Source organism: Chroicocephalus ridibundus, chromosome 6, assembly GCF_963924245.1.
Source record: "Chroicocephalus ridibundus chromosome 6, bChrRid1.1, whole genome shotgun sequence".
Classification (NCBI taxonomy): Eukaryota; Metazoa; Chordata; class Aves; order Charadriiformes; family Laridae; genus Chroicocephalus; species Chroicocephalus ridibundus.
The window spans coordinates 15,749,868-15,775,056 of NC_086289.1; the positions used below are offsets into that span (position 1 = coordinate 15,749,868).

Here is a 25,189-nt window from a genome sequence, read left to right on the forward strand (position 1 = left end):
CCCGGTTCCCTCTGGAGGGCTGCTGGCTGACAGGTACAAGGCTGGATGCAGGACACCCCATCTCCAACTTCCTGTCACTTGCATGGGGACGAGTGTGCCCCAGGGGACGGAGGAGCACGTCCCAGGCAAGGAGCAGCAACACAGGCCAATGGGTGGCCCCTGCCTTGTCTGCACCCCTCAGCAGGGTTGCTGCAGGGACCAGGCGGCTCACTGCCCCCACTGTCTCCACTGCAATCTATGCCACCACCTTTGGTCCAGAGCTTCATGGAGCTGCACAGGGAAGCAAAAGCACAGGGAAGGGGACCAAGCAGAGTCTGGGGGAGGCACCCCCCAAGTTACCAGCAGAACTGGGGAAGGGGGGGTCTAATCTGGGCACAGTCAACATGTTCCCCCCTGGGGCTCACAGGCAGGATGCCTGGCAGTTAGTTCAGCTCTGTCTCAGTTTCCCTCCTGGCACAACCCACCTAGGAGCACTGCCGCTGGAGCACTGGGACAAGGAAAGCAGTTAAGCAGCAACAAAACCCACTCACCACGCTTTCTTGTCCTGCAAGAAGGTTCGCAGGGCCACAGGGAGCGATGCCCCCATCTGTCCCCTCCCTCCTTCCCCACTCCCAGGCACAGCCATCCCACAGGTGCAGTCCAGGGGTGCGAGAATCAGTGCTGCAGAACCAGAGTGGAGCAATTCCAGGGCACCAGTGGACCAGGCAAACTGCCTGTCACCTCCTCACCCCGTGGGTGCCCCAAATGCCCGGGGACGGGCAGGCTGCAGCATCCTTAATATGGGTGTCTGCAGGCACAGGCAGGGGCTGGGTAGGGCTGGGGCGACCTTCCACACAATCATCACCCCTGGGAGTCCAGGGAGCACCCGACCAAGCGGTCCTGGCCTCCGTCCCACCCCACACAGTCCCTTGAGCAGATCTGAGCTCCACCAAGCGAGCCCCACAACACCACTCAGCACTTTGCATGGTCCCTGCCCAGCTGGGCAGCGGCTCGTGTGTCCCCCCACCCTGCCCAAGGGCCGTGGGGGGACTCTGGGAAGAGCCAGGAGCAGGGAATGCATCAGGCACCCATCCTGCCCAGGCCCTGGCTGCTCTGCAGGCTGGTGCTGAGTCTGACAGCTCATGTTCGTGCTGCTCAGGGTGAGGTGGCCACAGACCATGGGGACACGCTGCTCCTCTAGAGGTGCTGGAAAACACCCTGGTGCCCACTTGCATGCTCACACACAGTCCTGGTCCATGACACTCCAGCACACACCAAAATCACCACCATGCAGCAGATTTTCCCCTCCCCTGTCCCCTCCCCATGTCCCCAGACACTGGGACCTTGCACGGAGCAGGCAGGACACCCCGCTCCTCGCACCAGGACCCCCCTGCTCGCCCCTATGAGCAGCAGATGGACACCACGTCCCAGGACTCTCCCGTGGATGCAGCACTTTCAGAGCATCCTTGGGGGCAGCTCTGGACACCCACCAGCTGCCGCCCATGTTCCCAGTGGAGCCAGCACCGCCCGCGCCCGTTACCTTCCAAGGACACGGGCTCGAAGAGGCCAAATTGCTCCAGCACTTTGACGAAGAGGACCAAGACCACCAGCACCGCGATCATCTCAAGGCCTTCCAGGTTCATGGTGGGGGTGTCTCATGGCCCCACCCCCTCCCACCCCCTCCCCACTGCCGTCCTGGAGCCTCCTCACCCCAGCGCTGCGACTGCCGGACCATGCATCCCCAGGGACCCCCGCTGCTGTCCCCAAGGGGGGATCGGCTGTCACCCCTCTACTCAGGGGCGTCCGCCATCAGCTGTGGGCGAGCAAGGGGCCAGCATGGGGCTGTGGCAGGCAGCTCGAGGAGCTGACAGCCCAGGCAGAGCAGGGCCGTGCCTGCAAGTAAGAGCAGAGAGAGGCCAAGCGGAGGGAGGCGTGGGGGGGGTGGCGGGGATGGGGGGGCCGGAGGGGAAGGAGGCATGCCCTCCCATTCCAATGACACCACCTCTATCGATTTGCTTAATGCAGTTGCTAAGGAAACGGGCCACAGATATTAAAAGGCACTCGGTTCCCGGGGGGGGAACGACACAGGGAGGGGACAGGACGCTGGGCACTGGCTAAACATCCAGGATGGGGATGACTCAGACTTGTCCTCTGCGCCCCACACGCGTACCTGCCCCATGGGGACAACCATGGCTGAACACCCCAAGGTCCCCACAATCCTCTCCTGGGCAGGGTCTGGGGCAACAGGTCCAGCTGCCCCATTTCCGAGCTGGCGGATGAGTCCGCCTGTCTCACTGGGAGAGCCAAGGGGAGACAGGGAGCAGGGCTGGGGGAATGGGCCGGGAGCGGGGGCTGTGATGTAGGATGCCCGAGACACTGCCAGACCCGCAGGCAGCACAGCAACAGGCAGGAGAGGAGGGGACAGAGGGGCTGGGGACCCCGTGGGACCAAGGGACCCAGCCAAGGTCACGCGGCAGCAGGAGGCAAGAGGGCGAACCCAGGCATCCGCGTGCCTCGAGCACACATCCACACACAGCCGACGGGGCTATATTTAGCTCCTATGCTTTTTTTAACAGCATCCCAGCCTTTGCCTGGCTGCTCGATCACAGACCACAGGGACCACCGGGAAGCCAGGCACCCACCGGTCCCTGCCCCATCACCAGGGCTCAGCACCCCTTGGGGTGCGTGGCTGCCCCTGGAGACACCGCTGGCACTGCCCGTCCCTGGGTGGACAAGTCCCGCATGGGGCATGATGCAAGAGCAGTCCCAAGTCCAGCACCAGTGTTGCAGGCAGGGAGCAGGGCTGTCCCCATGCCACCACTGCTCCCTATTCTGCTTTGTCACCCCCAGGAGCAAGGCCAGCTGCCCCAGGTATAGGTGGAGTGGCCATACCCAGACCATGGGGAAGACCCTCTGCCCAGCTCTAGGGCCATCCTGCCCCCACAGAGGGCCCTGCAGACAGGACTGGGGCAGAAAGCCCCTTTTCCTCCCTGGTGCCTTTGTGGTGGGGGGGGAAATATGACACCAGGGGAAGAAACATCACCAAGGGAAGAAACATCACCCTGTGACACCTGTGGGAGGAAGGGGATGTCGGAGGTGCTGGCTGATGCTGGCAAGATCTCGCAAGAGGGCTGCCCCACACCAACCCCCACACCCAGGACCCCCAACCAGGACCCCATTCCCAGCCCAGGAGGTTGCAGGTTTGTCCCCTGGCAGGGGATAGAGAGCGCTGGTGGCTCAGTCCCAGGTCATGGCATAGCTAGGCTATTTAGCAACTCCGTGCCACCCGGCTCAGCATCTCCTGCCCGCCTGGGGCACGCTCCCAAGGCTCTGACACCAGCAGAAGATGCCAGCAATGCATCAGAGGTGGCTTGGGGAGTGAGATGAAAGTCCTCCCTGGGGAAACATCCCTCAGGCTGGAAGTTTTCCGACCTAACATTTCCTTTTCTTGGAAAGAGGTGAGTTTCCAGGCACTGAGCCTGGATTTCAGCCGGCTGGCTCCTGGCTTTGCCCCCACCCTGAGCCAGTCCCTTCAGGGATGGGGTGGCACAGGCCTGTTGCACTCTCGGAGGAAGTTTCCCACGGATGCCGACTGCATTTTTAAAGCTTTTTTTTCTTGCTAAGCCCCAGTTGCAAGCCATCATGACCCCGAGCCTCCAGCTGCTCCCAGGGCCAATGCCTGCCCCGCACGCCATGGGGCTATTTATGCAACCTAATTTTGGCCAGATACAGTGGTAGAGGAGTCTGCCCAGCCTGGGCCAGGGCTAGTCCCAGCAAAGAGGGTCTGGGGCAGCTCCTCTGCAAAGCGAACCTGCTCAATCCATGTGAGTGGACCGTTGTCGGCCCCTCGTGTGTCTCTGCCAGCGCCGTGGGATGCTGGGGCCAAAGGGTACAGTGGAAAGTAAGCCACCGAGTGACAGCTTCCCCGCCTGCCCTCGTGCCCATCCCACGCCAGCCGGCCTCCCCATTAGAGCCGCAATAAATCACCCACCGGACGCCCTGACAGGATTACTCATTCCTGTGCCGGAGCCGTTAATAAAAGCCCTCCACTGTTCGCTGCCAGCACGATGCAGGATCCCACCAGGACTGGCACAGGCACCCGGTGATTGTCCCGTGTCCCAGTGCCACACACCGTGCCAGAGCCCAGCTCTCAGCACCCCCAAACTCACCAGAGTTACTTGCCCAGGGCACATCCCCTTCCACCCACGGCAGCTCCGGATGGGCTGGAGGTGTCAGGGTACCACCCCCTCGGCTCACCCACATCCCCAGGGATGCTCCTCAATCTGGAGCTGCCCCCAGGATGGAGGAGACACATGGGACCACACGTGAGGCTTCACCCATGGAGCCAGACCCGCGGCCGCCTTGTAAGGGATGCTGGAAAGGCCATCCAAAACACATGCACCCAGCCAGAAGTGGGACAGGGCTCTGCCACCCATCCCATCAAGGGGCATCGTTCCCAGGGGTGGCTTCTCCTCCCCACAGCAAGCCAGCATTTGGCCATGCTGTGGGAAGAGCCACGAGGGCCTGGCTGAGCTGCTCGGAGAGAGGTCACACGGATGGATGGAGAAACGGACGCCCCAGGCACGAGAGGCCCTGCACGTCCCCAGACAAGCGGTACCAGTGCCACTTCTCCTCCCCACCTTGCCTTGGGGGTCTCACCCTGCAAAGCCCCCAGCACACACATCCCACTGCAGTGGGGCTTAAAGAAACCCTTCACTGGGGAAACCGGGACCCCCGCCACATCTCAGAGCTCCCCAACACACCAGCTGAGGAGCAAAGATGTAGGTCATGCCCAAAGGGACCAAGAGCCCCAAAATGCAGGTTGAGGCCCCAGCATCAGCACCGGGCACCCCCGACAGAACAGGAGGCACTGCGAAGCCCATCTGTGTCCCTGTCCTGCAGCGAGGGACAGCGGTACCTGGACGCCGGCAGCATGGTGGAGCTGGATGCTCCTGGAGCAGCCCTGGGCACAGCTGCAGCTCAGCCGTGGCTGCCACCGGCTGCTCTCGCACACGGCGGAGGAGGACCAGGGGCAGGAGGAACAAGTAAAGTCACCAAGGAGGAGATGGAGGTGCCCCAGACAGGCAGACAGGGAGGTCCCCAATCCCCCTCTCCCGCACCAAGCGCCCGGATCGCCTCACCACCTGGCTTGTGGAAGAGTATAGGATGGGCCAGTGTCACCCTGTCCCCCTGTGTCCCCAACCCCGTACCTTCGATGCCGCTGATGATTTTGAAGCAGCGAGTGGTGAACCAATAGGAGATGAGGAGGAGGATGGCAATCAGGGAGGCATAGAGCAGGCTGTCGTTGTGCAGGGCTGTCCTCTCCATGGCTCCATCCCCTGTGCCCGCTTGCGCCCCCCACCCAGCCCTGCCACCCTATCTGGGGCAGTCCCCCGCTGGAGGAGCCGGCCACGGCGGGCAGGGAGGCGGGGGGCCGCACGGGCAGGCAGGCAGGTAATTGGGAGCGGCGTGTGAGAGCCAGGCTCCCAAACCAATTACCTTAATTGTGCTCAGGCAGCACATGGCAAACAGTTAAAAATAACCCTCCTGGCCCGAAGGGAGAGTGGCACAGAGATGGAAGCAGGGGGCAGAGCACAGATGAGGCTTGCTACACATGTGGCTGAGTCTCTGTGCCCTGGGGCCAGCAAGACATCGCCACAGCGTGATGGCTGCTCTGTGCTCACTGGTGACCCCAGGACCCTCAGGGCAAAGCCCCTTGCTGCCAATCCCCAGGAAGAGCTGGGAAGTCCTGGAAACTGGTCTCTCCAGGGTGCGATACCGCAGACCAGGATTGGCAAATGCCAGGATCTCCACTGGGATGCCTGCACCTGTCCTTGCTCCAGACACAGGGCCTTGAAAAAAGGCAACCCTGCAGCCCTGCTGGCCCGGAGAGCTGGCTCTGGCAGAGAGGCGCTGGCGTCTCGTCCCCTGTGCCCCAGCGCAGCACCTCCCTGGGGACGCCCAGGATCAGCCTTCCCTTTTCTCAGCTTGGAGCCGGAGCCAGCCAGCCCGGTTCCTGCTCTGCAACACCAGGGGCACTCAGGCAGTGCCACTGTGAATTTGGGCTCACACACCGGCAAAACCCAAACCCCACGGGATTAGCTGCACCCATGCCTGAGACACCTCTGTCCCCCAGACCGTTGGCCGCCCCATGGGACACGTGGCTGGGGAAGATGCTGGTCCCAACTGTTTCACTTTGACGCCTCTTTGCATACAAGACGTCACATCCCCACCCCTGCAGCTACAGCCAGGGGACACAGCCACCCAGGCGTGGGGTAAGGAGCACAACGTCACCCTGGCTATGCCCCTTTCAGGTCACAGAACCCAGGCATCCGGGTCTGTCCCCGCTTCCCTTCTCTCTCCCACAAGACCAGCTGCTCCGAGCACCCAGAGGGGACACAGGACAGAGTGGCAAAGTGGCCCCGGCATGCACCCATGGCTCGGCGCTTGGCAGGGCAGCCGGCCCTGTAATGCTGCCCCAGGCACAGCCGTGGCAGGATGGGCAGCCCAGGCTGGCACGAGCCCGTGCCACCTGTCCCACTTTGGGCTGTGACAATAACAGCCATGAAGCATCCCCTGCTCAGCCACCCCCACCCTGGCTCTCCTGCGCCGCCGGCAGCACAGCCCTGCCACCCAGCTAAAATTAACCACCCCACCAGCCACACGCTGGGTATAAATAGAAATGCCCAGGAGCAGGGTTTCTTGACCAGCAATCAACTCTGTGCCACGGGCATACACAGGGCAACACCCAGAGCTTTCAGGTAGCCAGGTGACTGGTCCCTGTCCCCATTCTCCCAGTACCACCAGCAGCTGGGCATAGGGAACTGTCTCCCGCTGCGGAATGGGAGCAGATGGGAAGGGAGCAGGGCAGTCACCCATTGCCAAGGGACCTGTCTCTTTGGGAGGGGACCATGTATCTTGACCACAGCCAGGCTCTGCCCTGCTTGTCAGCCGTCTCTGTGGCTACCTCTAGGGTGCTTCTAGCCCGGTGTCGCAGGGTGCTAGGGCACTACCCCCCCAAAATGTGCCATGGGACCAGCTGGGCCACAGCAGAGGTGACGTCACGGTCCCAGGGCACAGCTGGGCAGCAGCTGCCCAGGTCCCTTGGGCGCCGCCGACCCCCAGCAGGGGCAAGCCTGATGGATAGGAGCCTCTCCTTTTTTTTGGTTCTCGGGGCCATCATCCATTAGGGAGAGTTAAATTTAGGTTACAGCTGATCCCATATTACCTCGCTGCTAATCAGAGCGCGAGCAGATTATTAATAAGCACATTAAAATATTGGCGAAAAGCTATTTTTGGGAGGTGAAGTCACAGTTTTAATCTGGTTAATTGATTGAGTCATTTCTCTTTCCCCCCATCAGTGACCTGTCCTTGGCTAGCTCCCCAGGGCATCCAGCCGGAGGGCACACCACCCTGGAGCCCACCTGGCCGGGCACCCCTGCGGTGAGCTCTGCAGGACCTCCTTCACCTCTGCAGGGAGGACAGAGGGGCTCACTGCCCCCCAAAAGGGAACGATGTGGGAGGATAGAGGCTGGAGGGGGTACAGCACCCTGGTGACCCATGTGCCACATGGACCGGTGCAGTGGCTGGGGAGGAGGGGATGCTGCAGAGGGGAGAAAGCTGTGCAAGCCCCACATCCCAGTCCCACCTCCAAGCTTTTGGGGAGTATAGACCTGGCTGGCTCTGGATTTCACCCCACTTTGGCTTCTCCACAGCTTAGGAGGACACTGAGAAGAGAGCGAGCAGCGGTAGCCGGCGCCCCACTGCCAGCCCTGCCTCCGCGCCCATCCCAGCTCCAAGCAGCACAGCCACCCTGCACGCCCCGGCAGGGCTGCGGGGACAGCACAGGGCTGAGCCCTTAGGGCTGCTTGATACCGCACATGGCCAGCCCAGAGACCTGGTCCTGGGTCCCCACTACAGACCCAGTCCCCCGGTGCCCAGCTGAAAAGCCCAAGACACTGGGACAAGGACCTATAGGACATCCTTGCAAGTGGTGGGGATGGGAGCACCCTGAGGTCCCCTTCCCACTCCTCTCCATCACCTGCAGCTCTGCCCCTTGCACCCAGGGTTGGACTCAGCTGACTCATCCCCTGCCCACTCCACTCTGGGCTAGTTGGCTGGTGCGTGATGGAGCCAACTAGTGGGGACGGACCTGGCGCTGCCCGCGGACACCCCCAGCCTCCAGCACCTGGCATGCCGCTCAGCCAGGCCCACGCTTACCCTTACACCTCTTCCCCTGTCACCATGGTGTGGGCTGCTGTGGAGACCTGAAGGGCCCACGGGGCTGTGAAGTGATGGGAAACGCCCACGGGGAGGGTTTCTCCAGGCGACCCTCCATCGCAGGGCTTGGGTCCCCAGGGGCAGGGAGGTGGCATGGCAGCTGGGCACGGCTCGCAGGGCGGATACTGCTCCCATGTCCCAGCCCCCAGCGCTGCGCCAAGAGCATCTCCAAGGTGACCCCGCTATCCCCTGGCCCCAGGGATGGGCGCAGGCTGGGGAGACCCAGGGACTCCCCGAGGCGAGAAGGGACAGAGCTGGGGAGGGCTCTTCTGGGCAGGGTGGGCCCTGGGGAAGGCGGTGCAAGTCCCAGCCCCGCTCCAAGGCGTAACGCTGCCACATTGGCCCAACAAGGCCTTGCCCATGCTCCCGGCACGGCACGTCCCTCCCCAGCACTGCTGTGGCCTGGAGGGGCAGCCCAGGGGTCCCAGCCATGGGGAGGGCAACCTGCCCCCAGCATGGGGGCACGGGGGCAGGTGCAGCAGCCAGGCACACAGTGTCCCAGCGTGCAGAGGTGCATGATGACCTCCCTGAGATGTGCCCATTGGGGTCAGGAGGTGGCTCTGGGCTCAAACCCAGGAAAGGGGGTCCTGGCCAGCTGAATGAGGGTCCTGCCATGGCTGTGACAGCAAACTGGGGGGCACACAGCACGCAGGTCTGTCTCCAGGACCAGGCAGCATCCCAGGATACAAGCAAGGGTGGATGCAGGCACCAGGGTGTGTCCCTGCCCCAGCCCACGGGCACACCCAGGGCTTCTCCAGCCGGATGGATGGAGGGCACAGCCCAGCCCCAGAGGCGGCGGGTGCCTGGCATGGCAGGGAAGGGTCGGAACAGCTGTGATTTATTTCCACAGCAGTTTTCTCACTGCACCAGTCCCCTCCCCAGATAAAACATTCCCATCACCCCAGGTCCACAGGGGACATTCAGGGGCTCACATTGCCTCCCGTGAGCATCTTCAGCTTTGCCCCACACGGAGCCCGGTGCAACCCCTCCGCCTGGGGCTGAATCGCTCAGCACCCCTCAGCACCTACACAGCATTTCCCCCCCTCCCGAAATAACCCCACAGAGCCCACCAGGCAGAAACACCGCCCCCACAGAACAGAGCCCCCGTGCCCCCCAGGGCGGCACCTACCTTGGGAGAGGGTCCCGGTGAGAAACTGGTAGAAGAAGCGGATCACCCGGCCCAGCTGCCTCTTGCAGCGCTGCTGGCAGTGGCTCATGGCTCCAGCGCACAGCGCTGGGGAGGGACCCAGTCGCACCCCCTCTCGGCTGGCAAACAGCCCCCCAGCTCCTCCGAGCAGATGGCAATGCCCGGGGGCAGCACAGAGCCTTCCTTGCCCAGAGCGAGCCTGCGGGCATCGGCGGCAGGTTCAGCCCAGCAGAGAGGGCACAGGCAGCGCCTGGCAGCGCGGCAGCCGCCAGGCCCCGCTCCCAGGCGGCAGGCAGCCAGTCGGGAAGTTTTGTGCTGGGATGCTCCTGTGCAGGCTGGCTGTGATCCAGAGGGGCCGGGAGGGCTGGCGGCGATGCCCCTACCAGGGCTTAGGCTCACAAAAGCTGACCACAAGCTCAGCGAGGGAGCGGGGTGCCCGGGCGAGCCCCCCGTGCCGTGCCAGCCCGCCAGCTCCCTCCGTGCAGCAAAGTTGCAGGGAGTAGCGTCAGAGGGATGCTCGGGACTGGGGAGCCCAGAGATGCCAGCCAGCTCTCCTGGAGAGGCGGATGAACGCCTCCCCAGCTGGCAGAGTCCCGGGTTGCCCCTGGCTCCTGGTCCGCCCCTTGCCACCAGCTCGACCCGGCACTTCACGCCCCGGCTGGCCGGGAACCAGAGGCAGGTTGGTATGGCAACCCGCAGACTCCACAGGTCCCGCTGACCAATGAGGCACTGCTGCATCCCAGGGCCGCCTCTCTCCAAGAGCAGGGAAAAATGCTCCTTCCGGAGGGGAGCCAGCACAGAAAGCATCCTGCATCCTTGGGCATCAGCCCTCCACTCCCAATATAAAGTGCTGTGAGCATCCTGCATCCCTGGGTATCAACCATCCTCTCCAGCCAGCCAGTGCTGCGAGTGTCCTGTATCCCTGAACATCAAGAATCCAGCGCTGTCAGTGTCCTGTATCCCTGTGGCAAAAGCACTCCGGCACTGCAAGCATCCTGCATCCCCGGGCAACAGCCCTCCGGCACCGCAAGCATCCTGCATCCTCAGGCATCAGCCCCCTGGCACTGTGTGTGTCCTGCATCCCTGGGCTTCTGCTCCCGCTCCCACTGGCTCCACGCAGGGGAGGAGACAAGGATCAGTACAAGGATGGGAGGAAGAGGAGTCAGACTCCCAGACCGCCCAGGCTGAGAGCTGCTCGCTCCAAAGCTCAGGCTGGCAGTGAGTAGCTAGCTTGCACAGTATGTCAGAGCCAGAGGAGAGTCTGGCGCGAGGCGGCAGTGGGATTTCCCTGCTCCCAGAGCCAGCCCAAGATGCTCTGTGCCGACTGGCGACCACATCCCTTCCCCAAGTCCCATTTTCCCAGCTGCAGTTCCCTCTCCACATCACATCCACACACCATACCAGCAGGATCTCTCAGCTCTGCATCCATCCAGGCTCTATTATCTCATAAGCTTCATCTCTTATTAATGGGGGAGGAAGTGAAGAAAAAGAGACCTGATGGAAAATATAGCTTCTGCTCTCTTGGGGATGGGAAAGGGGGTGAGGGCATGATCCATCCAGGAACAGTCAGACTACCCAGTCCTTACCAATGCCTCAACAAGGAGCCCCAAGGGAAGGGGCAGGACACCCTCCAGGGGTTGGTATGGGGTCACCTCACCCCCTGCTCCCCAAAAGAAGGGCCGTCCCCTCCAAACCAAACCCTCCCTGTCTGTTATGCTGGCTATGCCCCTGCAAAGCAGGGGGGGCAGCCCCCCAACGTAGACCTCCCACACCATGGCAGATAGTGCCCCAGTGTGGTGGGGACAGACGCCAAGGGATGCTGCACTGGTTGCTGCAAGGCTGAGCCAGGTTTGGGGAGACCCTACAGCAAGGTACAACACACAGCACAGCGGGGGCTTGCAACCCTACAATAATACACCCCCAAAGCCCCTGGCCAGGGAAGGGCTGCAAGGGACATCGGCCCTGTGGGCGAAAGGGGACAGCCTAGGCAAGCCGAGGCAGAGCTGGCAGCTCAGCGGACGCAGAGGCTCCTGCAGGGCCAGTCTGTGAATGCAACACCCCGACTGAACCTACTCCCCCCTGCAGACCACTTGCCCACAGACGAAAGCTCAGAAATTTGGGCTGTCAGTGGTGCCCAGTCCCCTCCTGCCACCTCCCAGGGACAGGTGAGAGGTTTAGGACTTTCATCCTTAGCCACAGTATCCAGCAGCCCTGCTCCTGGCTCAAACCCACAACACAAACACGCTGGGACAGTTTCTTGCAGCGATCAGATGCCATGAGCTGTGTGACACAAGGCCAAACCCTGCAAATGCAGAGCTTGTCCCATGCTGGGGGAGAGACCTGGCTCCACGGCATCACAGTAGGGACCTGCCAGCGCAAACCAGCCCAAGGCAGCCACAGCATCCCAAAAACCCGGGGGATAGAGGAGAGGTGGCAGAACAGCCACAGGAGGGTGCCAGAGCCCGCAGGACCCGACAGCTAACAAAGTTTGCAGATCCATCCCAAAACTGCCATCCAGCTCCTTGGGAGCCAGATCCCACCTGGCCAGGAAGGTTGCTCCACCCCAGCGTGTCCCAGGCAGGTGGGAGATGCAAGTGCTGTCCTGTGCACCCTGGCTGTGATGGCCATGCAGGACAGGAGAGCTCATGTGCCCCATCACCATGAATAGACCACCCCACGCCGACCTGCAAGGACACGACAGGAGAGAAGAGCCCAGCATGGATGTCGCCCACCCCGATTCCAGGCTCGGCTGCCCACCAGCATGCCCGGGTGCTACAACCACCGGGACACCAGGTGGTGATTTCCAAAGGAGCATCACCTCCCTTGGCTCTCCTGAGAGACCCTTGTGCACTAACGCTGAGACAAGCTCAGGGGGACCCCATGGGCTGAGCTAGGGGGCCATCCTCTCCCTCTGCACCCAGCAACCTGCAGCAGGTATTTTGTAAGGATGGTGCACCGCAGAGAGCCGTGAGCTGCCTTGCCCCCTTCCCGGGGCTCCCTCCGAGCACACGCTCCCCAGGCTGGCACCGGGGACGGTGTGTCTCACTCCTGCAGAAGGGCGGCAATGCCACTCGGTCACTCACCGACCTCTACCCCAGCAAGACAAACAGGAATCCACCAGGAATCAGAAACAAGCCACAAAGCAGGGCTGTTGAGCCCACACAGTTTCTTGCTGACAATCTGTCACCTGGGTTGCAGCCACCAGGGGTACCACTGCAGGGTGTACCCCGCCAGCCTCCCGCCCTGCCTGTGCTTCTCCCAAACCTGCTCCCCCCGCAAGGAGGACAGTGGCTTCCCCCCAAACCCCTGCCCCAGCCCCAGGTGAACTCCCATCCCCACGGTGCCTCACAGGGCAAAGAACGTTATCTCCCAAAAGGGTATTTTGAGCCAGCCTGTGTCCCCAGAGCATCTGCTGGGCCCCCGGAAGGGGACACAGCATTGCTAGGGACACAGGATTGCTAGAGCCACAACAATGGGAAGGAGAAAGACCATGGCTCCAGGCTCTGTCTCCAGCTTTGCTCCCCCCAGGTGCTCTGGCAGGGGGAGCAGCTGCCCACACCTCCCAGCGCCCAGCCTGCCCTGGGGACCAGCCCAGCTCCCCGCTACAGGGTATAAACGGCAAATTCAGGGAGACCGGAGAGCAAAATTGTCCCCCCACTTCCCTGAACCCAATCCCTGCTGCCCGCCTGCAGGTTTTGGGGCTGCAGCGTGGATGGGTGGGAGCCCAGGGCAGACCCACGCAATGCCCGTGCGGTGCCACGGCCCGTGTGGTGCCACGGTCTGCGCGTGGCCACGGTGTCGGTGCCGTTGCCGCTGCCTGACGCTGAGAGGAGCCCCCACACAGCACAGCACAGCGGCAGGGCCACGGGGAGGTGAGCCGGGGACATGGTTCATTCAGACGGCTGTGGTGGCTGGTGGCACACACGGGAGACAGGAGGGTGCACGTGTGGCAGTGTCGGAGCATGCTGGCAAGTGTGGCCGCCTGGGCAAGGCCGTGCACAACAATGCATGGGAACCGGGAAGGCCATCCATGCACGGACACATGGCCATCACGCTCCACTGGCAGTCCCTTGCAGGCTGTAGGGACAGTGACAGCACCGCTGGGGAAGGGGGACGCGACACAGCTGTCCACACCAGAGCCACTGCTTCCTTCCCTGCCTCTCCCTCTCCCTCTCCTCCCGAGATGGCTTCTTGGCAGATACATCCTTCCTAAGCCACCGACATCTGGGCTGGTACCTGCCGTGGGAACGCTGGGGGCAGGGAGCAGCCGGGGGAATTCACGCTGGTTCCTGGCCATGAAATATTCATTAGCACAGCCGTGAAGAGAAGGGGAAAAATAAAAGATAAACAGAAGGCGGGGCGGGGGGGAAGCAGACACAATGCTCGCAGGCGGCTCAGCATGGCATAGACAAGCCCACAGGGTGGCTGGATCAAGGTCTTCAGGGCCGGTGCTTGTATGTGGGTCCCCTCTGCCTGTGCAAAGCCCGTCCCACTGTCATGGGTGTCACGGGCACATGAACATCCCTGGAAAATACAACCAGGAGACAGGCAGGCACACACTTGCGTGGATGGCCAGGGTGGGCAGGGACACCCTGGGACACAGACATCCCCAAGGGTCATAACACTGGGCTGGTGCTCGGGGCCATTCCTGCCTGTGCCAGCCCTGGATGGTGCCCAGGCTTCAAAGTGTTTCAGCCCAGACCACACATCCCAGGAAAAGGACCAGAGCAGGGCTCCAGCCCATGGCCACCCCAACCAGGGCATCTCTGGGGTCGTCCTGGGGCTGGCAGAGGGCAGACCCCTGAGATAGCATCTGCCAACACCTCCCTCGATGAGGCAGGGCGGTCAGGGTGGAAAGGAGGCACATTTCACTTAACGAGGAAGGGCAATCAGGGTGGGCAGAAGGCACACCTCCATTAACGAGGAATGGAAATCAGGGTGGGAAGGATGCAGGGCACCTGCAGCCCTGTGCCAAGCCTCAAGCCACCACTCCGGTCCACAGGGACTGTGCAGATGCTCTGTACTCTCTGTACCTAAATCCAGAAGTCACCTTTTGGCGGGGGATGGAGGACATACGCATCCCAGCAATGCCAGACCCACAGCTGCTTGTGGGGGACGGGAAGGATCCTGGCTGGAGGGAGGGCTCAGCAAGACTCACCCCAGAGCCAGGGCATGCCGAGGGACGAGGAGGGGGACATCCCGAGAGCAGGGACTGCGGGAGCCACATGAGTCCCTGGTCCCAGACACATCATGTCGGGGCGGGCGGCTCCACAGGAGCCAAACACCGCTGCCATCCACAGAGGCAGGTTCAACACAGCCAGCCCTGCCTGTGGGTCCCGCTGTCGCTCCTGCCTCCTCCCATGCCTGGGGACCTGCAGCCTCCGGGACTCAGGGAAGTGCTGAAAATGTGATGCCAGAGAAAATAAATAAGGCAGCTAATGAGGTAATTTGCATAGCTATTAGCAGGCAGGATTTGCAGCGGCTCTGACATGGGATGTGCTGTCACGGTGAAGCGCAGCCCGGGGGCTCTGCTGGTGCTTGCAGAGGAAAACACACAGCACAACCCCGCGGCACGGGCCCACCTCAGGCGCCCACCACCCCACCGGGATGGGGAGCCAAGGGGGACAGGAGCAAACCGAGCAAGGAGGTGGGAGGAAGGCTCAGAGAGGGGCAGACAGCCTGGGAGGTGTGCTCTAACCGTCAGCCCACGCTGCCTTTGGCCACACACGCCGGGGCTTGGCCCTGCGATGTACAGAGCATGGGGCAGCACCCGGCTCCCACCTTGCCGAGGTGCAGAGAGCATCCATGAAAGGGTGAGCTTGCAATGGCCAAGGGAGAGCTGCCAGTAGCCCAGGCTGCCTCACAGGGCAACCCCACCATGGCACAGCCAACTGGCTCCGTGCACCTCCCCATCCAGAGCCGGCTACAGCTCCCTGCATGCCTTACTTCCCCTTGTGCCCTTGTTAACCTGGCCCAAAACACATCCCAGGACAAGCACAAAACCTTTCCTGTCTTACCCCAGCTGCCAGTGAACCCAGCTCACTCTGACTCCCTGCAGAAGGTGCAATTTTGGGGTGTAGGGCTGTGCACAAAGCCCAACAGCAGCCCCAGCTCTGCATTGTGGCTGCCCCATCCTTAGATGCTCGGGTCAGGAATCAGCACAACTTGCAGGGCAGGAAGACACTGGCCATCCCGGTACCTCCAGGGATGCAGGGGCAACACACCTGCAACCTGTGACACTGCTAGATCCCCAACCTGCTCTGCTGGCATAAATGCCCCGTAAATCGGCCACGTGACGGAGAGAGGTGGCGCGCAGGGCCACCTTCCCGCAGGGCTGCCAGGGCACGTCTGGCTTTGATCACAAACCTGTGGCGACAGCTCAGCTCGTTCCCAGCCGATGGATCGTGTTAAAAAATGCATGTGACGTGATCCGTCTGCTCGGGAAGGCGCTGCCAGGGAAAGAGCCCGGCCCAACACTGTGCACCGGTCCCGCAGCGCCGACCTGCCAGCAGCCGGCATGCAGCGGATGGCGGGGCAGCAGCCTGGCGCTGGTGGCACCGGGCTGGGGACTGGGACATGCCCCAGCCAGTGGGCTGAGCCTGGCACGGGGCTCCAAAGCACCCCTGCAATGCAGGGAAAGGATGGGGGCACCCCCCCCACCTGACGGCAGAGACCCAACAGATGGGTGGTCAGACAGACAGACAGACAGACACAAGCTCCACCAGCAACTTTGGTGGTGGGTGTCAGGCAAAGGCCAGGGCCGGAGCCCCCCAGGGACCACCCCCATGCGTCCATCACCCCCATCACCCCCTGTGATGGCCCCCAGCCCTCCAGGTTACGTTGAGGCACTGTCTCCTCCCAGGCTGTATTTTTTAAGTCAGTTCTGCTAAATATTTCAGGGATTTACACAGAAAAGCTCTCTGTGCTCGGTGGCACGTCAGCCCCATCGGCATCACGCAGGCAGCCGCAGAAACCCCCCCACTCCCCCCCCCCACGATGGGGCATGAATAATTCATTGCCCCCACGCACAGGGTAGGGAGCAGTGGGGAGGAGGGGACAAAGGAGGAGGGACAGGCTCCATCACCTCCCACCCAGGCTGCTGGGGTGCATCCCAAGCCTCTCCATGCCCTGCAAAGGGAGGGCAAAGACCAGCACCAACATCTGCAGGGAAACTGAGGCACGGAGAAGGGAAAAGAGCCAGGAGCTGAGCCCAGCCCTGGTTATAGGACCAACATGTCGAGACAGCAGCCGTAAGCAAGGACACCACAGCCTGCCTGTAGCATCTGGGGCCATTTCTGAGCTTGTTGGGTCTAGAAAACACAGCAGCTCTGGGGGTGCCCAGGATATATCGGGCAGCAGAGCAGCATGGCCCCAGGACCTCCAAAGAGGACGGCCTTCGCAAGTGGGGACATCACCGTCTGGGGGTGCACAGCTCACGCCAGGGCACAACACAGCACAGCATCACCTTATCCTGAACCAGAATCTTTTGGCCCCTCGGATGCCCACCCTGCTCCATGCCCAGGGCACTCCACAGGGATCAGCCAGGGTTTCCATCCCTAGCACAGCACCTCGCGTCCCCAGGCCTGTCCCACCTCCCGCTCCAAGCCTCAACGGGGTCTCCTGAACTGCAAGGCTGGGAAAAACCTCAGCCTGGCCACAAGTGATGCCAGCCCTGCTCCCATATCTGCTCCGGGGGAGGGCACGGCCCTTGGCATCCCAGCACGCTGCTGCATTTCCAGCCTTGCCACACTCACCGCCCCGCGCCAAGCCACAGCGATGGTGACAAATGAACGATCCCCGTGCAATCACACACAGGTTGGGCTCCGATAAATGGGAGACGGCACTAGGCTAATTTCCTTGCAATCAGCGCTCCCTCGGCCGCCGACAGCTCCGGCTCGGAGGTGACGGGAGGAAACGCAGCGGGGACGGGCTGGGATGTGACCTCGGCTCCCAGGTGTGCCGGCAGCGTGGGGCTGCCTGTGGGCCAGGCAGTGGGGCACCCTCCATCACCCAGCCAGACGCCGCTGGGCTGAGCGGCACGGGAAAGGCTATTAGCACCAGGGCTTATCCAGGCGCCCCGGCACGTGCCGGCTGCACAGCTGGGAGAGGGAGATAAGGCACCCAAGGGATCCCGGGGAGGAGAAACATACTTCAAATGGTAGGAATCTCCCCCGAAACAGACTTGGCTTGAAGGCACCGAGAGTATTTGCTGCTATTAATAACTCTGGCTCTGCAACAAGGCGCCTGCCCCCAGCTCCCCGGCTCGGACCCTCCCCGCCTGGGGAGACGCAGCGACAAGGCAGGGAGGGAAAGCAAAGCGGATCTGGAGATGGGGCTGTGTCCTGATCCACGGCCCCTCCTCTATCCCCATGCCAACAGCCCCCGACACTGGCCTGAAACCCCTGGATGAGTGACAACCTGGCTGGACACACACACAAGGTCAGCGCAGCCCCTCCGACAGCCCACCTGCGTCTTTCTCCAGCCTCAACCCAAGACACTGCACAGCCCCACACCCGGGTTGATGGCCCCCCATGCCAGCACTGACCCTCTCCCCACTTTTATCCCAAGTGATGGCTCAGCCATCATGCAGGGCCACCCACTCGGCATCTCCAGGGCACTCGCTCAGCCCACTGCCAGCCCCGGGGAGCCCCCAGAGACTGCCTTTTTAAACTGACATTTTGGGGCCAGGAAAGCTATTTTTGGTTGTTTCAGAAGCAGTGTTTCCATCGCAGTTTGTCTGCCTTCGCCCGAGGGAGGGATGCTCTCCCTGGGGGTGCCGTGGCAGGCGGCTTTGTGTGTTGGGCTGTGGCGCTCAGCACCAGCTCTGCACCGCTGGGTCATCCTCACGCCTCCCCACCGCCTACCCTCTGCCTGGAGCCAACGGGCCCAGGAGCAAGTGGGAAAAGATGTCCCTGAGTTCCCCACCTGGGCATGAGGGTCGGGAGCATCCCACCTGGCAGGAGGCACAGAGCAGAGCCTGGGGGCCATGGTCCCACCGGGGACCTCCCCAGCACCAGCAGGATGCCTTTTCCACACACCTTGGTGAGACACCCCCAAAAATGAGCACACAGAGCTGAACAGGCCCCCCCACCCTCTCCCGAAGCCCCCAAGAACTCTTGATAGGAATAAACGCGCCTGGCAATTACGCGGGGGGAGAGTACAGCCTCCCAGCGCAAGACCTGCTGAGAGGCTCAGAAATAAATATGTTAATAATCAAATATCCATCCTGCGCCTGAGCTCACGGGAGGACTTTCAAGTCTAATTAGCAGCAGATTTGTACCATCGCCGCCTGGGCTCGAGGGACAATTCGCCGTGGTTCCCACGAAGCGAGAGGCTTGGCTATAATTAGCCAGCAGCTCCCAGTCTGGAAGGATTACCTCCAAATCCCCGTTCCCGCCCCCCCTCCCCCAGCTCCAGGCTGGGGGGCAGGCGGGACCCAGGTAAACCGAGATGAAAGATGCCCCCAGGCTTTGATCTGTGCAAAGCCGCTCCTGAGCTGCAAATCCCGGGCAGGCAGCAGGACAAGCAGCGCACCGGGGCGAGAGGCACCCTGAACCTGCAGGTCACCCCACGGTCCCCTGCCTGCATGAGCTCTTTTCCCCCCGGCATCCTGCCACGAACCCCCAGACTGCTCCCAAAACCTCCCCATCCCCAGACGGACCGTTTCCAAGCCAGGTCTCCAACACCCAGGGCTACTCCAGGAGGCCAGTCCCCAAACGTGGGACATTTTCCAGTCTACCCCAGCCCCACGTGCTGTACATCTCATCACCAACGCAAAGAGCTGTCCCCAACCTCCTCAAGACCAACACCAAACGTAGCTTGCGACGCCGCTCGCACCCCCAACTCGTTGTGCTCGGGGTCTTGGCACTGCGAGGGAGGGGGTCGCATCTGCAAAGAAACCTGGTTCCTCGCTGCAGGCAAACACAAGCCTCGGGGCTTGGCAACAGTTTGGGGACGTTCATCAGTCCCCGGCTGGGCTAGACTGCCCTGCCGCAGCTCCGGGCAGCGTTTTGTCTCGGGGAGATGGAAATCCCGTCAGATCAGACCTTTCCCCAATCCATCACAGCAGGACAGGCAGTGCTCTGGGGAGCGCTCCCACCGCCCCTGCCCATGTGTTTTCAAACAGGGCCACATCCTGCTCCCAAGGACGCCGCCACAGACACCGTTCCCGGTGCTACACCAACTTGCGGGGTGGCTGGGATGGGGAGAAAGGGGCACCCAGCGGAGCAGCACCTGGAGGTGCATCACTGCCATTGCCCAAACTGGGACCAGCCTCCTGGGGAAGGCACAAAGGTGGAGAGACAGCGGATGGATGAGGGAAGGGATGGAGAGAGAGCCAAGGGAGCCACGTCCACGCTGAGGACCAACAGCACAACCGAGGATGCTCTGCCAAGCAGGGAGCGCAACCCACGCGTCCAGCCCCATGGGGGCAGATATTCAGTTGGAGCTCACTGACCCAGCAGCGGCTGCCAGGGACACTCATTAGCACCAACTAATTGCGGGCAGAGGCGGCTGGCCTGGCTGTGGGCACTCTGCCCGCACACTCCTCCTGGCCTGGCAGCGGGCACAGCTCTGAGCCGAGGACAGAATTACAGATGGGGCCATGGCAGATGCGTCCAGGACACATCCTCAGGGATGGCCTGGAAACGTCTGTGCCAGAGATGTCGTGTCCATGAGTAACAAAACGAGCGCTTCACCCCTCTCAGGGGCACGCAGGTACCCCTCATTCAACCATGTCCCCCAGCCATGGCACAGCCCTCCCCGTCCAGCTCCTCTGCCAGCCCAAGGGACCTCCCCAGCGCCACCAGGTTGTTCATGCCGGCAAACAAGGGGTTACCAGCCCCTCACTTCCCCACGGTTATTTAATTAAGCAGTGATAAAAGGAAAGACGTATTATCCGGAGAGTGACAGCAGGTTGTAATTACAGCAGGGCGGGCTGAGAAAACAAACAGCGCCGAGGGAGGCGCGGGGTGGCATGGGGCTGGGGAGCCACCTGAGCCCCTCAGGACCCGCGTCCCTGTCCCAGAGCTGTGGCCCAGGGCAGAGGTGGGACCCTCAGGTCTGCGGGCAACAGAGGGGAAAAGGCTCCTTTACCCCAATGGATGTGGTCCCAAGAGCCTCCCCCTCCAGCTCCCACTGGGCTGGGGTGGCCCTGATCCCTGCCCCTTCCCAGGGACGCTGGGTCTGGACCAGCCCCAGGGAGCAGCAGGTTTTCAATGTGTTGCTTTGAAATATTAAAGAGCATCTCCTGCCTCCCCGCACTGCTCTGGGGCAGCCCTCTGCACCGTGGGGACTCGCTGCCCAGCTGGAGAAAGGGGACAAAGTCCCCGCTGGGATATGGCACCCCAGAGGGGCTCTGCCTGCCCCCCACAGAGCCGGGCACGATGCCCATCTGCTGGGTTCCTCCAGGCTTGGGTTTGAAACTTCTGCCCCATTTCCCACGCACAGCAAGGGGCAGGAGTGGGACACGGGGCACGGCCACGCCACGAGCAAGCAGCCCAGAGCCCCCTTCCTGCCCAGCAGGGGTGCTCATCCTGGGAACAGGGAGAGCTTCACCCCCGTGTCCCCCTGCAGCTGCTGGTGGGAGCCACTGGGAACCACTGCAGTCACAGCTGGGACACACTGGGGTGGCTCGGTCCCGAGGGGTGCACGGCCACCTCCTCCCTCCTGCCCATCGTGCGCCGTGGGATGCTGCTGTCCCCTGTGCAGCCCGCGGCCCCAGCCACATCCCTTCCCTTCGATAAATCCTCCTGCACTCAGCCCAGTCCTCTTAGGCTCCCCCTCTCCCATTGCAGCATCTTTAAATTAATGCCCGGCCGAGCGTGGGATAGAAGGAAATTAACCCTGGGCAGGGGGGCAGCCTCCGCCATGCCTTTTAACGACTAAAGCGCTCTTCCCTGCCCTTCTCCCACCTTGCCGTGCGGCGGAACAGACATGATCTGCCACAACCACAGCGAGCATTGCCCCAGCAAGGGCTCCCCGCACCTGCGGTCCTGCACTGGGGTGGGGTGGCTCCCAAGCCAGCCCCCTGCTTGGGAGACTGTGAGGTCCCCAGTAGGGAGCTCCGGCCATGCTTGGCTTTGTGTCCCACGCACGGGTCTGTTGTTGCCAGTAGCCACAGCCGGCTGGGACCTCGCCGAGAGCGGTTGCAGAGCTGCCCTTCGGGGCCACAGAGCCCTGAGCCACGCAGGGTCCCCCACAGCCTGCACCCCCGCCGGGGCACCTCGGGGTCCCTGTCTCTGAAGCAAGAAGCCAGGAGGGATTTGGCTGCTGGTGGGAAGCATTTGCAACCCCACGGCTTGGGGAGCTCAGAGGAGCTGGAGAAGCACGTGTCAGGGATGAGGCAGGGATGCAGGATGCCACAACACACACCCTGATCAATGCAGGGGATGCTTCTTGCCCGTGTCACCATGGAGCAGTCGGGACGAGCACCCTGTGGAGGAGCTGTGCGAGGGCGGGCAGACACCCAGGCCACGACAAACAGGTCCTTCCCGCCCAGCCAGGGTTCAGGCAGGACTCAGCACTTTTGGGAGAACATCTCAGGGAGCCGACACCATCGCTGCCAGCACAGTGCGGCCATGGGAGCACAACCCCAGCAGGACCCGGGATGCTCCCAGCCGGCAATCCCACCGAGCTGCCCTCTCCCGGGGCAGCGGGGAGCCAGGGCCAGGCATCACCCGCCAGAGCAGCGCTCCCGCTGATGCTCTCCATTACGCAACAAATTATTCCACTCGCATTAATGACTTTGCGGCAAAGGGGGAAATGACATGAATGATTCCTGGTGCCTGGGAGTGACTCACTTTGCACGGCGGAGGGGAGGCGAGCGGGGAGGGCGGGAGCCAGGCGAAATTTGTTCGGGTCAGCATGAGCCAGAGCAGGGCCGGGGCTGGGCTCAGAAGATGGGACTTATGGAAGGAGAGTCAGGGGGGTGAAAAGAGGTCCTTAAGGACAGATCCCACCACCCAGGAGAGGGCTGAGATGTCCCCAGGGGACACCAGGATCAGCCATCACCACAGCATATTACAGCATCCCTGGCTACACTGCCCAAAACCCAGTGCCAGTGGCCGTCCCTCCCCGCTCCGGGGTCACACAAGGAGCTGAGACCCCATGCAGCTGCAACCAGAGCTGGGAGTGCTGTGCTCTACCACCAGACACCCCTCTCCCAGCTCCAGCGTGCCCCCAGGAACACCGCAGGATGGACAGGGTGGGCAGCTGCCCACCACAGCCCTTGGGGCAGGAGTGGGGGGCAAAGGGGACCTGTCACACAGGCTGCAACCCAGAGACCAGCACCTGACCCTCTGCCTCACCTCCAGGCGGCTTTTCCAAATCATGCCATTAAAAATTAATCAGTATTTCCTCACGGAGTAAATCAAGAGCTGTCAAGGGCCGGCCAGCCCAGCCAGCCACCTCCTGGGGACACCAGAGACACGTGGAGACACACCGGGGACTTCAATAACCCACTGCCAAGTAGCCCCAGGGGGACCATCACAGTGACGGAGGGCTGGGTGGATTACTGCCTTTAAACCCATTCAGGGGCTTTCTGTAAGCAATGCAATTTTAAAAAATTCAATCTAGGAAGAAGCGATTAACCAAGCGGGCCAGGAGCAGTGGCTCGCCTGTCTAATCTCGTTAGCGAGCAGGCCGGCTCTCATTTCACCCCGCCGCGGCTGGATGGGCCGCAGTAACGGGGTGAGAGCAGCCAGCCAGCTCTTCCCCGGCTCCGGCTGGGTCTGATGTGACCCAAGGATGCATGAGTTTGCCGGTGCATCCCTGCATCCCACCAGGCTGCACCTTCTCCAGCCCAGACCAAGGGAGACATCCTAGAAACCCTCTTGCCTGTCACTCAGACCCTGGTCAGACTGTCAACAATGCTCCATCCCTAAAAAGTGCTTTTTTGGTGCCCAATGCATAGCTTTGGTGATGGGAAGAGGGCAGGTGGGGCAGCCGGTGCATCCCAGCCCTGCTGCTGGGGTCAGTGCCTGGAGCCAGGAGTAGCATCCCACTTTCTGCCCCATGGAGGCTCAGTGACGGGGTCCTGCCAGTCTCTCATGGTAGCATCTTGCCAAGAAACCTCCCTCCACTTCAGGCTGTCGAGCCCCTTCCCAGCAGGAACTTCACTGCCACGGGAGGTGGCTCACAGGGACAGCAGGACAGCCCAGAGGGGTCCTGTCCTGCCTGGTCAGTCCCTCCGTCTCTGCACGGCAGACCTGGGGCAGTGGATTCGTGCCACCAGCCCGCCTGCAGAGTTAGTCACTCCATCACTGTCTCTGACCTGCTCCCGGGAGAGGGACCACAGGCGAAGCTATACATCTCCACTGCCGGCCTGGCACAGACCCGCAGGGCTCTGATGCTCTCAGCATCCCCTGCCTGTCCCCGGGCACCGCTGCTGCTGCAGTGCTCTCCTTGTCGGACCTCTCCGTGGGTCAGCCAGACCCCACCAGGTCCCTGACGTCCCCAGCTGGTGTGCGCAGGAGCGGCATGGATGGGACACCGATCCTCTTGCGGCAACCCGGAGCCCCCAGCAGCGATGCTAACACCATTCCAGGGTCAGCAAGGCTGCCAGCTGTCTGAACAGGAGCGATCTCTACCCGACAGGTTCTAAAGCTGGGTGTCTCCTGCCAAAATGGGGCTGGAGTCACCAAGAGCCAGACGGAGTTGAGGCCTGGGGCTGCTGTCAGCCACAGGCAGGGGAGGCATGATGCCACGAGTGCGGGCACACACGTGTGTGTATACGAGACCCCGGCCCACGAGAGTCCATAGGTGACTCACCCTGTTGGAACCAGAGAGGAAACGTTTGAGAAGTCCCAGATTCAGAGGTAGCAAAGGTGAGAGTCCCTCTCTCCCCCATCTCCAGCAGCTCCTGTCGAACACAGCAGCCATCCTGACCCTAGCTCTGCTCCCGCAGGGCTCCATTTCCAAACAAGATAATCACTCATGCTGCTCCCCAGGGGGCTGCGCCCACCCATTTTCATTTGAAGCAGAAAGCAAATTTACTTAAAAACCAAAGCAGACAGGGCCACAGCAGCTTGGGGACCGGAGGACCCAGACAAGAGCCTCCTGCCCCGCACAGCCCTGCTGACACATCCCCTTTGCAAAGCTGCTTGGTAGGGTATCGCTGAGAGGGGGGACACTCCATCCCTGCATCCCAACCCCAGCCCGGTCCCATGAACCGTCCTGCCCCTCACCCCCATGGCATGGCACCCACCCAGCCCCGGTTGCCGGCAGAGCACCCTGCCACGGGCCATGGGTTGAACAGGACCCCCACACCTACTCACAGCCCCCCCAGTGGAAAAGGGCTCCTCCTCCCCTTTCCTCCCAGCGAAGCCGCTTGCACCAGCCCCAGCAGTTCATTTGCTCAGCAATAACCACCCCACCCCCCGCAGGGCTCCACACACCCTTAGCAGACGATTTTGTTCCCCCGTCCCAAGCCAGAGCCCCTCACCGTGGTGTCAGGGAGGCAGCCTGCCCGGCTCAGCCCCCCCCAAGCAGGGCATGACAGGGAGATTCATTTCACTGGAGGCTCATTCATCTGCAGCACGATTAAAGCCCAGGGCTGGGATCCATCCCGGTGGCAGGAGAGCGATTTGCCAGCAGATGGATTTATCATCTCCCAAGCACAGCAATTTGGCTTAAACAAAACCAAACCACTTCTCCTAATGAAAACACCGCTAATGAACAGAGCCAGTGACGGGGGAGGGGGGGGGCAACTCCACTAATGGGGTCTCTCCTGTCCTTCGGGGCTGGCGCGACCCTCTGATGCCCCAGCTGCACAGCAAGGGCATG

At 62.2% G+C, this 25,189-nt stretch overlaps 1 protein-coding gene across 5 annotated transcripts in view; it reads right to left on the minus strand.

Annotated features, from left to right (window-relative positions):
* The window catches only part of KCNIP2 (potassium voltage-gated channel interacting protein 2), a 46,946-nt gene that overhangs the window by 16,080 nt on the left and 5,677 nt on the right, over positions 1 to 25,189 (minus strand). The window contains exon 1 of one of the 5 annotated variants that reach the window (XM_063337733.1): positions 9,389 to 9,662. The exons of 2 other annotated variants lie outside the window; for them this stretch is intronic. In XM_063337733.1, coding sequence (XP_063193803.1) covers positions 9,389 to 9,476 — 88 coding nt within the window. In that variant the 5' untranslated portion in view covers positions 9,477 to 9,662. Of the gene's footprint in view, positions 1 to 1,519; positions 1,623 to 5,189; positions 5,428 to 9,388; positions 9,663 to 25,189 lie in introns of those variants that run through there. 2 more of the 5 variants (XM_063337732.1, XM_063337737.1) reach the window with 2 other exon arrangements.